Raw genomic sequence first — 14129 nt, 5'->3', positions numbered from 1 at the left:
TTGTGACTGTCTTAATGTGGCTCTGAAGGTTCAGGTCAGAGTCCATCACTACTCCCAGGTTTCGGGTCTGATCACTGGTTTTTAGCTGTAATAACTGGAGCTGTGCATTGATTGTAGTTCGCTCCTCTTTAGGTCCAAAGATAATAACTTCAGTTTTGTTTCTGTTCAGCTGGAGAAAGTTTTGTGCATTATTGGCCTTCCAATGCACAGAATGATTAAAAATATTAGAACTGACAAAAGTTTGGCTGTAAGTGCCCCTTTTTGTTTGACTTGGGATGGATACAGTAACTGAAGTTGATATGCTTTCCTGATCTCCTGCTGGTTATTGAGGCACTACTCCACACATCAAACAAAGCAGTAAACAAACAAAGCATGACGAAGGCGGGGAGGTTTTTACAGCAACACACAGAGAGCTAAGGATGCAAATGAAATTTCACACGGCCTCTCTGTCGAGGAAATTGAATTACCCTGCTTGTTGCTGGAGTGGAGGAATGCATCACTAATGCTTTGAGGTGAGGAGCTGAATGGAGAAGAAGGAGGAGGAAGAGGAGGGAGAGCTTAGTGCCTCCACCGTCCCCCTCCCTCCACCCCCCTACGGACACTTCCTGAGTCTGACCGGGCTCTCCGCCAAGTAATCGGACCATGGCTGTCCTTCTTCTCTGCCCTCTCAGAGTGGAGCAGCTGCGAGGCAGCGATGAGGACTCACAAGTGAGATAAAGCCTCACCGAGCAGTTCAAGACTTCCATTTAAAAAACCTCTCAGCTTTTATCAACCTAAACACAAGACGAGCTCTGTCCCATCAGCGCCCTGACCGAGGACCTCTGCTGCCAAACAAACAACATGAGCTGATGTATCCGAGCATAAACTGTTTAAATGTGGGTTTGCAACTTTTAGCAAAAACCAGAAAAGGCTCTGCATTTGTTGATTTTGTTTCCCAAAGAGTTCCGTAAATATTTAGTGTTTCCGCCTTTCTGGTTGCATGTCGTTTCCATTTGTGTCAGAGCCTAACGACACGCATGAGTTCTGCTCATATTTATTCTCCTTCTCTTCTCATTTCTCAACATGTTTCCATCAGAGGGTGAGGTGTCAGCGCGAACATGGACTGTTTCTGCTTCGTATAGAAAGAAAATGGCCCTGTGTGGAAGAAGGCAGTGCAGCTTTTATGGTGGAGGAAGTTGATCTCAGAAAATCAGCATAAGTTTAAATAAAAATCTTCAAAAGAATGCATATTGCCCACCACCTCCTGTAATGCCAGTTTTAGATTAAAGCCACCTTATAATGTGGGGACTGAGCTGTAGTTGGAAACTATATATGTGCAATCCCATGTGATATTGTGAGATCCTGTGTGATCTCTTAGCACTTTAAGTATATTTTGAGGATGACTTCCAGCTGCTACCACACCAAATTTTAGCTTAATATCTGTGAAATTACTGAAGTTGTAGCTGTTTTGTGTTGGCTAAAGTCAATCACCTGTAGTGGTCATCTTAAACTGGGTTGACTTTGTTTGCTTGTCTCTGTGTTAGCAAAATATCTAATAAACCACTGACTAGACTTTAATAAAACTCTCAGAAAGTAATGTTTGGGTGTTCATCTCTCAACCTTTATTTAACCAGGAAGTTCCATCAGAGATCTTTCAAAAGGAAGACCATCAAATCATAAAACATGCACAATCTACAACTGATTAACTTTTGGTGACAACTCGATTCAATATTGACCTTAGCAAACAAAAGAATAGCTATAACTCAGTAACTTTTATAGATATTGGGCTAAAACTGGGCGTGGTAGTAGTAGTATATCCTCAGCACTAACAGATCACACAAGATCTTTGTTTAAATCGTTGGTATGCAGGCAGCAGGTGACGTGGATTCCTTCAATGAATGATAGTTAGTATAAAGTTTGTGATTCACTGTTAAACATTTTTCAACAGTAAAATTTATCGCTTTTTAAAAAAGTACTGTCCTGTGTCAGACTTTGTCATCATGTTTTCTTATTTTAGTGAAATTCTTCCAACCGCAGCTGCTGGTATTTTAGTGTAAATCCCTCCTTTTTGTACCGTTTAGAAATCAAACAGAGTCTTGAGCCGAGCCTGGCAGGACTGACTGGCCTTTGCTAGGATACAACACAAAAAAACACTTCCTGCTGTTTGTCTTTTTAAATTTTAAAGCCGAGCTGTCCTCCACCTTCCTCAGACCCTAAGTCCCTCCATTGTGGTGATACGTGATACCTGGATTATGGCCTTTGTAGCACTTGCTGAGCAGGATCAAGACCGCTGCCAGCTGTTGTGAGAGCTGTCCAGAGGGGCTTGTCCCGCCAGGTTCTAATCCTGCAGACAATGCAGGCTGTTAATTGGAGACTGACTGATACAGTGAAGGAAAGACATGAAGACAATGTGCAAGTGGCCCGCGTCCCTGTAATCCCCTGCACTCTGAATAATGTGGCATCCATCCACACATGCTTCACCGGATCCGCCCCACCGCCTCCTCCCAAACTGGGGCTTTCCATTTTCCTCGCAGTGAGAGCTGCTGCTGCTGCTGCTGTGTTGTGAGTCAAATAAGTGAAATTTCACATGTTCCACCCAGAGCTCTGATAAGAGGTGTGAAGAAGCACACAGAGGTGTTTGTGTTATAAAGAGGTAACAGAGACACTGACGGGACATCCCATCATCTCGTTCTCATCACACATGGATTCAAAGTGGGTTAGAGACCTGCTTCATGAGTGTCAATTAAATCAGCTGAATTTCAGATGAATTTTTATATCAAATAAAAAATTAAACAAATCAGTAATTCTGTCACATCATACTAAATAAAACAGCCTTTAACGTGTGCTGATTTATTGTGTGACTGCTGATTCAGCATTCACATTTTTGCAGTCTGCTTACTCATACTTTGTGCTATTTTAGCTCTCCAAATATCTAAACATTCGGCTCATTAATGCTATGACTTTTTGCACGTGTTTTACTTCTCAAAACATTTAACTTTATTTACAAACTTTTTCCCCATAGAAACACAATGAAATCACAGCCCTTATTGGAATCTGCTTCAACATAATTGCTCTATTTTTGTCTATTTATGCTAATTTATGCTTTTAGCTCGTCTTTTGCTACTTTTAGTTTGTAACTTCTGCTCCTTTTAGCTCTAACAGCTGAGTTTCAGCTTCCTCAGTCATTTCGTTCAGCTCTCAGCGTTCGCGCTGCGTTTCTGCAGAAAATATAATTTCTCGTTTTGTATAATTTTACTAAATTGTTGCCTTAGTTTGGTTGTTTTGCATTATTTTGGTTTTATATTTTTTGTGTTTCTGCATGTATATGTTTTCTGATTGTTTTGTGTCTGGTTTGGAGTGTAATTTAGTATTTATGTGGTCATTTTGTGCCATCTTGTAGTTGCTGTCTTTTGAAATGTTTTCTTGTCAGTTTTTTTCACATTATCATTGTTTTGTTCCTTTGCTCGGTATATTTCTGTTTTAGGTGTTTATTCTGCATCAGTGTGTGGTCGCTTTTCTTTCTCAAGTCATGTTTGCTCCACTTCGCTCCAATTTCATGGCTCTTTGTCCAAAGACGCTGCTTACAAACTTCGGCAATCTTGTGCGTTTGTGTCACTTTCACTGTTTACTTTCTATTTTCTTGGACATTTTTTTTCTGTCTTTTGTTTCTTTCCCATCAGTTTTTTATGTCTTTGTGGCTGTTGGGTGGATTTCCCAACAGCTGTTTACTTTTCCCTCCTGGCTTTGGGCCTGGTGGTCCTGTTTTGTAATCTAATATGATGCAAACAATTCTGCTCCATTTTAACTTGGATGCACAAGATGTGTGACACAGATAAAATCATTTTTCTTTATGCTCAAAGTGCTTAATGTTGTCTTTAAATCACCACTGAAGGTGTTTTTTCTGATCAGGAACTTTAGGTTCTGCATCTTGAACTTTTAAATCAAACTTTAAACAATCTCTGCCACCTGAAACCTCACAGTGATTCATCTTGTGGCTTTACTATCTTGCCTCTGCTCCGTTTATTTAAACAATATTACACCAGGTTTTGTGATTAAACTCGTTGTCTGACTCAGATATTAAAGGACATGTCTCTCAGCAGCTCTCGGCTCGGGCTGTCAGTTACAACATGAGCAACAGATAAACTTTCAGTGTTTTTGTTTGGTTTCTCCCTGAAGTTCTAACAACAGATTCATATCTCTGAACTCAAACTGAGACACACAAACCATGCAGGCTCTGTGTGTTTTGTAAACAGAACTCTTTAAACATTTTGGGGTTACTGGATCCTTTATCAGCGAATGGAAATCAGCCACAGCACCCCCACTCCCCCTCCCCCCGGTTATGTTTCACCGCAGTTTGCTTGCAGGCAGGTGGGTGAGTGGCGGCGGCGGCGGCGGATGTCTGCAGCTGGATGTTCATGTTGTTGTAACATCTCATATCTGTCATCACATCATCTATATGCAAAGCAGCGTTTAATTGTTCTTTTTCCCACTGCTTTCAGTTTGTTGATCTGCGGTTTCCATCAAACTACTGATTTGCCTGTTTGAGGTGACTCATCATTCAAAGTTTGCATTGAAGCCACACAGCAAGTTAAATAAAGTCCACCTGTGAGCAATCTAAACGTCAAATGATCTGAAGCTATCAAATCTCTGGTTTGATTTGAAGATTGTTAGACACAAGCAGAGCCCATTTACCCTGAAGGAGCTGGAGCTGCTGGTCATGAAGACATGGAGACAGACCTGAGGAGACTCGATGCTGGGACTGCTGCAGAAGGGGGCTCTATTGAGTTTTGGGGGCTGAATGCATATGCATGCACCCTTTTTAACTTATTCAGTTATCTAAAACAAATGTTTGCCCCATTTCACTTCAATAATCAGATTTTTTTGTATGATTATTGCTTTTAATCAAATTAAACATCCAATTAAATTCCACATTTTAAGGCAACAAAACAGAAGGTTAGTAAGAAGGGTGAAAACCTTTGCAAAGTACTCTCAGATGTATTTCTTAAGTCACTGATTGAAGCTGGTTTGATTAAACTCAGTTTAATGCAGTAAAATAAAATTCATAAATAAAATTGCTTAAATTCACCTTTTATTTGTGTAAAACTAACATTTTTCTGTTTTCTGTTTCCCAGTGGCTCAAACTGCCTCCTCTTCCTCGGTTGAAGAGTTGAGGGTGAAAACCTGGCCTGAGCTCCGTGTGTAAAAGAGCTAACAGCTCGTGCTTAAAAGCTCAGTCTGACGGTGTTATTCCGCAGCTGGTATGGGAACAGACTTACTGTAATTGCAATAGCAAACGTTGAGGGAAGATAAACAGAGGAAACCCACCAAAGGGGCAATAATCACATGTAACCACTGTTATTCATTCAAAGCTGCTCGCAGATGTTTATGTATTTGACGGATTACTGATGTTGACGGATTACAAACTAGTCTGAGAAAAAAAAAGATTTAAATCTCATGTTTTGTTCCTAAAACTCTGGGTGCAACTTTCTCTCTAATTTATTATTACTTTTCATGATTTTACAGTTCTAGCTGTGCAACACTGACAGGTTTTTTTTTGTAGTTTGTGAAGATTAAATGTTTGTTTGCGTAAAAACATGTTTGTGTGTGTGTAAAAAATATTAAACAACTACATTTTTGATAACTGTTTTCAGATTCAAAGCGTGCCAGAAACATAATGCAAGAGTTTCGTATTTAAGCCACATGCTTCGTTTTCCCATGCTGTTGGTGCCAGAGGACACATTTCCCTCTTTCTTCTTAATAGAACTGATTTTCCACTGAAGAAATGCCGCAAAGCTGCTAATAAAACGGTAGTGGTGGTTCTGTTTGATGCATCGAGATCTGATACTTTTGTTCAGATTTGTAGGAAATATTTTATGAGTCAATGCAGAGGAAAAAAAACGGTGCAGAGAACTGATGCTCTGTTTGAACATGAGCTTTAGACACTTGAAAGGCTGCAGTTTTTCCCACTATACATCTGTGGACAACAAAGCTGTGATTATGGTTTGTGGTGAGGATGTTTGCTGTGAGTAATTTGTCTCCCATGCAAAGCTTTGAAGATAAATCTTCAGTTTTGCATCTGAGAAGAGTTCAGTCAACAAGTTCGTTTTCCAGTAAACCTTTTTCATTTTTACACAGGTAATGTATATTTAAGAACAGCTCTGTTGTTATTTTGATTTTGATTAAATAACTAAATGTTAAATGTGTTAGATCTGATTTTTTGAAGCAACAGTATCATAATGTAGAATAAATAAAATTAAAGATGACACTTTCCTGTTTTCAGTAAAATCTCTCCAAGATATTTATCTTCTTCTGCTCCTCGAATGATCAGTGGGTAAAACCATCACAGCTCATAAACAATAAACATTTTTGTAGACATGGAGAAAATTTCAGCTCTTGTTTGGGAACTTTAACAGATTCTTTTAAACCAAAGGCTTCTGTTTTCCAGGATTTGCGCAGCCCTGCGGGCCCTGCTATAACTCAGTCTGTTCGAACACTTTTAATGTTTAAGTTAACAGACTGAGAGGATTCTGGGAAAACCTTTAACTTCCTGCAACAGTTATTTGTTTTAGAGGTTTATCTTTAATCATTGTTACAGGATATTGGATCATGATTACTGTTTACATACATTTATCTCAGAGGTTTGAACAGAAAATCCATCTTTAGTGCAGCTGCTAAATATGTTTTTAAAATATATGTTTTACTCAGTATCTAATATTTTATTAGCTTGAGAATAAGGAAAGTTGTTAAAGATGACACTGTCACATGTTGGTCCTTCAACATGTAATATGAAATTTGATGAAACACAAATAAAACGCAACCAAAGAAGTAAAGTTTCATAGTGGTTATGCACTTTTATTCAGAGTTTAAGGTCCCACCGTGGGCCTTGTGGTGGTTCAAACCAGGATCAGCTCATATTATCCCTGAGAAGTCAGACTTGGGAATGAACTGTTCAGACCCTCCAGATACTGGAGAATAAACAGGTCGTTCAGCACAGTTCGATGCGTAAAAAATCCTGCCCAGACCATTAAAAACAAGTGTAAACCACAATAAGATACATTCTAATCATATACAATCACTACATGTTGGAACAATAGGTGCAGTATACAATACTGCTGTGAAGATAAATAACCCAATATGGGTGAAATACGACACAGAAGGAACCATCACTTCCATGTGGAAACACTGATGCTGCTCTCATCTCTCAGGCATCAACAGTAACAAGATTTATGCATAAATAAGGAACAATTATGTTGATAAAACATAGACTCGTTAGTCTTTTGTGCAAACTGTGGCTCAGATTACAAAGTTACTCCAAAGCCACAAAAACATACTGTTCTTTCTTTCCTTTTTCGGGTTTTTATTCCTCAAATGTCAATCATTTAAGTTACTGTTGTGTCTTTAGAGGTGAGAGGAAGACATCAGGTCATTTGAAACAGCTGTGCAATTTAAAAAAAAGGAAGAAAAAAACATTTTCAAAGCTGATTGAACCCCCATCAAAATCAAATCTCTTCCAATCATTGCTTTTCCCTGATTGTAACTAATACAAGGAGAGTTAATTAAATAGATGAATAGAAAATTAGATTTTTTTAGGGGGTTATTTTGTTGACTTTGGACACAAATCTGAAGTATGTCATGTAAGGACATAAACTAGGCCAGTTAGGCATAAAATATATTTTTTTTAAAAGTGCTTTGTCCTGATATACCTCAGATTAGGTCCCCAAACAATGCTTTTGGAAATCTGCCAATTGCCAGCTCTGGTTGTGGGAGAAATAACACTGTTCACCTAAAAGTACAACAACATCTTCATATTAGCGCATTTATCCGGAGTCAGTTGAGTTAGAAGAATTAGACGCAAAAAAAATTATAAAATAAAAAGCCTCAAAGCCAAACCAGAGTGGCTTTGCATTTTAAAAAAAAGCAAAAACAAAGGAAATTCATGTAAAGCTGGCAAAGGGCTTGAATATTTGACAATACATTCTATGAGAATTGCTGATACATTTACAAGCAACATATACATTTCGGAAAAAAAAAGTTCAACTGATTGCCTGCAAAGCTTAACGGTGAAAGCTACTTCCTTCCCAGAGCTGAACTCCTCCTCCCGAGCGTTTACGGGACAAAGTTCTGGCTCCGGAGAGGAAGGAAAAGTCCAAAGGTGGGCCGCACAGCAGCCTAGTAAAACCATTAAAGACCGTGCACAACTGCAGCAAGAACACAGCAGCAACACGGTCCAATACCAAACACTGGTCCCCACGAGCCTTTCAGATACCGAGGCGTGACGGGGGACGAGGATGAGAAAGGAGCGGTCACCCTAGAAGGCAACCTGGGGGGGGCACCACGGGGTGTCTGGGTACAGGAGACAGTGCACAGACTTGAACCTGGAAGATAAAGACAGGATTAGATGAGTTGAAAGATGTCTAAAATGTGTTCAAATCTGCAGCCTGTAATGAAGCAGAAACATTTCTTTCACCTTGATGGATCCTCCTCCACAGAAAAAGCCCCTTTCAAGTTGATGATATTGCTCTTATTTTCAAACATCCCATAACTGAGGGTGATCTGGATACAAGAAAGGAGCAAGAACATTACAAATGTATAGAAAAACATCGGTCCCTCTTGGTTAATAACCTCATAAAGGGTAGTAGGTGGCGTTCTGTACGTCTCTCACCTGTTTGTGGATCTCAGGTCTTGACACCTGTTGCAGGTTCTCCAGGTGGGAGTGGAACAGGTTGCTCCGGGTCAGAGGAACGCCCAGAACCGACTCAATGATGTAGCCGATGGTGCAGTCGTCAGGCAGTCGGATCTTCTCTGCCGTGTTCATGAAGTGACCACCACTGAAAAGATTTTTGTTTGTTAAATAGATTGGTTCAAGGTCCAAAGATCCTTTAAAAAAATGCAAATAAGCATGCATCCCAAAATTATAACCCCAATTCCAAAAGAGAAAAAAATGGGACATTGTTGTTTCAGAATTGGGGTTATAGGTACATGTTGTTACCTGGCCCATGGGCTCATTTTCAGTGCCAGACCCCGGCTCACACAAAAACCTGCTCCCCCAGTGGCAAACCAGAAGTTTACTGGTTTCTGTATACGAAAATAACAAACAATTGTTATGTTCTGTATTAACCAACACTAATATTACATAACCATGAGAATGAGGTTCTTTAACATACCATCTTATTGTCCCCCAGCCTCTCTGTGGCCTCTATGGGCCGGTCCAGGCTGGGTTTACCGATGTACATGTCCTGGGTGTGGGGGTACTGAGACAAGTGCTTCACCAGAGTCCGAACATTCACGTAGTTGTCATCGTCTACATGACAGAACCACCTGCAAAAGAAAAGAAACAACGTATAAGATCTACAGATATTAAGATTATTAGCACATGAATCTGCATTTAAATCGTGATGCTCACTTTTTCCCCAATTCTATGAACTTGTCGTATTCCACCGCCATCTTGCAAGACAAAGCTTGCCGGCTGTGAGCTGCAGAGCAGTTGGTGTTGATTGCATGACTCCCTGAGGCAGCAATAAAAGAAAGAAATAAACATTTTATAACAGCATCATCAAAAGAAGTTTTTTATATTTTATTACCATTTTTATAAGCGAAAAGCACAAGGACGCATGTTTGACTTTTAAAATGTGATTTGGTTTTTCATATCTAGCCCAGTTTTAATCAAAGTGCATCTCTGTCCCTGGCATAAAAAATTTCTACATATAACTTACCAATTTTCTTTTTCAGCTCATCATCCTCTCCATCTGTGAAGACGTATGTCTGTGAACAAACAAAGAGAATCACAGGTAAGGTGGACTGATCTCGAAAAGCCTGCAAAAACAGAAATACTTTGGCCGATCATGTGATGCTGTCACACAATCAAAACAAAGTCCCTCTTCCTCGCGTCCAGCCGCCGTGATTAGCATCAATCAACGTGCCTTTTATGCAATGGAAAACATGCCGAGTTAAACAGCCCCCTGCTCTAATAAAGGCCTTTTGTCCTGCGTTTTTCTCTCTCCATGGCAACGATGCAGCCGCCCTGAAGCATCCCAGACAACCGACAAAGAAGGAGGCAGACTGTCCGCCTCCCACACACACTCCATTCATGTATATCACGTCTTCTGGCTGAGGCCTTGTGCCCTGTAGGGCCTGCTGCAGGGTCTCAACATGTTTACTCGGTTAAAACACTAAAATAGTTACAGTCAACACTTGTGACGAACCACCCTCTCAAGCCTCTTTGTCCTCGTTGCTGTTTGAATGGCAGACTCATAATGTCAGAAGAGTTAAACCACAAGACCCCTGAGTGTTGCAATTAGACATAAAGGAGATGAAGAGCAAAAAGAAAAACTTTCAACAAGGAGGCTGAGATTACACCTCTTTTTATTACAACGCGCACTGAGCAGGTGCTGAGCAGCGATGATGAAAAGGCTGGAGGCCGCAGGCTTTATAACCGCCAGTGGTCTGTTTACTTTTCACCTCAGGTGAGGCAGCACCTGCCCAACTTCACGCCACCCTGTCGAGGCCACGTGTCTCGACACGCCAGGTCGTGGTGCCTCGTGTCAGAGCGCCCTGTCAGTTCCAGCCCTCATTCCTGCATCTGCAGTTTGAGATATGTGCCTGTAAACAGACCGCTGAGGACACGTCGGGCTTCTTTCTTTTTCAACACAAAGCGAGGCTTCCCCAGCAGCTTGTTGGAACAATTTTCGAGCAGATGTTTCTTGACGCTGAAGGCATGGGTCTGTATTTGTTTAAGGAAGGGTGGCGGTTTTGCTGCTGAAGGGATCACAGGCTGGCGCTGTTTGCTTTAAAGCTTTCTGAATGGACGACCTAATCACTGAGGCAGCTGCACGAGCTGCCAGGGTACTGACAGAAACAGCGAGCGGGCAAGAATCTCACCCCTGATTAGTGAATCGAAAACCGTGTGTGGCCATTCACCCCCTCTTCCTCCCCATCCTGCCTCCTCCTCCTCCTCCTCGCTCCCTCTGAGCCTCTTACGCAGCCAGAGGCTCTTGAATAGAACAAAGCTGTGAGCTTTCATGCTGGGTAAAGCCTCCACTGGATAAATTCTGAGCATGTTTGCCAGCATTTGCATACAGCTGCAGGAGTTTAGTAAAGAAAAAGCTCCCTGGGATTTTTTCTTTTTTTTTTCTTTTCATTGTTTCTCAACTGAAATTTAAAGGTACAGTTACTGTCATGGACTACAAATTCAAACCAAAACAAAAAAAAATAGAAAAGGAAAATATTGATTGTGTCTGAAGTAGAGATAAGAGGAGGGAGGGTATAAGGTCAGGAGAGGAAGAAGATGACAGCTAAGCTGTAGCGCGCGCGGGGGGGGGCTACCTTCCAGACCACAGGAAGGACTGGTACGGCCCTGTCTGAGCTGAATGTGGTGCCTGGCTGGCTGTCTCCAGCTCCACAGGAAGGAAGGGCACCAGGCTCCCTACCTCCACCCTGACTCCTTCCACCTTCTGTACTGGACATTTAAGGCTTTTCAACACATTTTTTCAGGATAAAATGATGTGTAAAAACTGCTTACAGGAACATCGAAGCCACTGCAGCAAAAGCTCGGTGGGGTGAAGGCAGAGGCTTTAAGTCTTGTACCACTTGTACTTCATTATTCACCCTGAAGCCAACTCATTAACTCAACTCCAGCACCAAGCGTTTTACCTAAAGGCCCAAAGCACTCATTGGCTAATCATTATACTCCTGAGAGACTAATGCATGGCACACCACCATGAAGATTGCAGTTCCAGCTGTCCTGGCACTAGGAAATAAATTTATTGTCAGATTTATAAATCAAATCACAAAGAAAGACTTTATTTAGGATTTAGATCTGTTAACTAAAAGACCTTTGGTGTCAAAGACTCCGGTCCAGAAAAATTACATTTGAGGACACAAATTTTCAGAAACACCGACATAAAGACTTTTTTTATGTTCTGAAAGTTCAAAGATTAGGAAACTTTTACCAAAATATAATCTACTCTCTATGAGCTCACATAACAGATTGCCTCCCAAAAGAACATAAAAATTAATGAAACATCTGCTTTTATTTGTGTTACTTCTCCATTCAGGACCCCCTCTTTTCCCCTTTACCGGCTATAAAAATGGCCCAGACTTCTCAAATGTTCATCAGCTGAGCGTGAGAATCTAAGCAGATCTCAGAGGAAGGCCATATGTACCCGATGGGAACTCAGAGCATCATATGGCTGGCATTAGGGGTCGTCCTTTGTTTCNTTCTCCCCCCCCCCCCCCCCCCGACCACCTGGCACCCTATCCTCCAGGAACTCCCTCTTGCTTTGTGATGCTTAAGTCTGTCCTTTTTTTTTGTCTTTGCAGCCACCCGCCAGCTGTCTGCCTACGAGCCCTGCTGTTACCTCTTGGTGAAGAGTTAACTAACATCATCCACGACAGTAAACACAAACCAATTAGCAGAAGCGGCCCACAAATGATGAGGTGCTGAGAGCCAGGTTTGGTCATTAGTGGGAGCTGTGCAAGCAGTTCAGGCTAATCATTACCTCTGCTCCAACATGCCAGGCTATTATCATTAGAATTCCTGACATCAAATGGGTCTTTAGTGAAAAAAAAAAAAAATCTTAATATTGAGAAAAGATGAAGCAACATTTGAAGAAGTGAGAATGACAGTGCTAAGGTGAATTAAAAAGACAATGTGTGACACCTTTACATGCAGGATAAAATCACTTTGACTAGTTTTCTTCATGTCTTTGTGCAACTTCCAAAGAAGTTTGGTTCTCAAGGACACATTTTCACCCCCGGCATGCAACTCCCACCTTTCCTTTAGATTGTACTCCTTTTGTCCCCATGCATCCCCTCCGCAAAGGCCCCCATCTTCCCCATCCCTCCAGCATGCCTGACCCAGACTCAGCTCCCACGTTCCCATGGAGAGCAGTGGGGAGACAAGGAGCTGGGAAAGCCTTTCTTCCTCACCCCCCTTCAGAAAGAGGCTTTGTTAGTCCTGGAAGAGGGAACAAGGCCGGAGCCGGTGCTGTGAAGCATCCATTGCACTGGAGGGCATTCACAGGGACACCCAAAAAAAAGGAGGGATAATAGGCAGTGGAGGGAGAAAGGAGGGGGGGGGGAGTCCTGAAACTGCTTCTTCTGTTCTCATGGACATCACTCAGTGGAGAATAAAAAGTGACAGAGGAGGGGAGAGTCCGCTGGGACTGTGGGCTTGTTTCAGTGCGTCATGTGGTGACAAGATGAACAATGGACGCCTGAAAACTCTCATCACCTGCTTTTGTGTTCTGGATGAAGCTCAGGCAACACAAACATCTTCATTTACAGCTTGAACACTTTTGACAGAGGAGAATTTTTGATTTCTTCTTACCTGTTGCGTGTTTCTAGAGATCCATGTCTCCAGGAGCAGGCTCAGTCTGGACTGGTGAAACTTCTTTGTGGTCTTCACAGCGATGAAGATGTCATCCGCGCTGATGTCCTCAGCTGGAGGGGGGTCCCCGGTGGTGGCTGCGGAGGAGCGTGGGGGCTTCTCCAGCTCCCTGCGTCCCCGGGTCAGCTTGGTGAAATACGCGGAGAAGCTTTTGGTGTCCGGAGCGCTCCCGAGCTGCGCCTCCTGTGCCTCCGGCTCCTCCGGCTCTGCGTCACGGACAGGGGAGCGCGCGCTGGTGTCCCCTCCGTGCGTCCCCTCGTAGACCTGGACCCGGTGATGCTGCACGGCGACCACGAGCAGCAGCAGGCAGAAGCATGCCGTGCAAGCTGCGGAGATCGCTGTTTTCTTTCCATTACTTTTCAACATGATTAAACTAGAAAGTGGCTGCAAAGTCCATAAGTTGGTGTTTCTCAACAAAACACGAGCCTTAAACGAGAAATCCCATCAGAGCGCGTGGCAACTGGATGACGGGCTGCGGAGTGGGGCTATATATAAACTTCCACGCTGGCCACGCCTCGTGGGAGGTCCGTGAATGCAACACGCTTACTTTCTATAAAACATGGGGCGGGGTTATTTCCATGTTCATTTAGACCGATTACAGTTTGAACCCAAGCGGAAAAAACTAAACTGAGTTTAACTTTTGAGTTTCAAAGTGCACCTGGATTAATGCTGCATCATTTCTAAGGCGGGCAATAACGTTTTAACTCAGTTTACAGATAAGATGATCTTATTTAAAACTATCACTGAAGGCAGCGGGCAATAT

General features: G+C 42.2%; 1 protein-coding gene across 1 annotated transcript; it reads right to left on the bottom strand.

The window, feature by feature from the left end:
• Positions 1–6805: 6805 nt before the first annotated feature.
• lfng (LFNG O-fucosylpeptide 3-beta-N-acetylglucosaminyltransferase) lies at positions 6806–13841 on the bottom strand. Its single transcript, XM_017433497.2, has 8 exons — positions 13307–13841; positions 9693–9741; positions 9383–9485; positions 9144–9297; positions 8969–9054; positions 8642–8807; positions 8447–8532; positions 6806–8354 (listed from the first exon to the last, which is right to left on the bottom strand). Exons 1-8 carry the CDS (start codon positions 13730–13732, stop codon positions 8288–8290), a joined length of 1137 nt encoding a protein of 378 aa, XP_017288986.1. The 5' UTR covers positions 13733–13841; the 3' UTR covers positions 6806–8287.
• Between the last annotated feature and the right edge of the window lie 288 nt (positions 13842–14129).

The sequence above is a fragment of the Kryptolebias marmoratus genome, linkage group LG12 (assembly GCF_001649575.2).
Source record: "Kryptolebias marmoratus isolate JLee-2015 linkage group LG12, ASM164957v2, whole genome shotgun sequence".
Lineage (NCBI taxonomy): Eukaryota > Metazoa > Chordata > Actinopteri > Cyprinodontiformes > Rivulidae > Kryptolebias > Kryptolebias marmoratus.
The sequence above is the reverse complement of the archived record's forward strand: the minus strand, read 5'-3'. Positions and strand labels throughout refer to the sequence as shown.

Bases quoted from the DNA above. Each gene is read 5' to 3' on its own strand.
- lfng (XM_017433497.2), bottom strand. From the start codon at position 13,732: ATGTTGAAAAGTAATGGAAAGAAAACAGCGATCTCCGCAGCTTGCACG. The intron at 9,298-9,382 runs GTGAGCATCACG...TTTCTTTTGCAG, and splicing joins TTCATAGAATTGGGGAAAAA to GTGGTTCTGTCATGTAGACG. The intron at 9,055-9,143 runs GTATGTTAAAGA...TTTCGTATACAG, and splicing joins GGCTGGGGGACAATAAGATG to AAACCAGTAAACTTCTGGTT.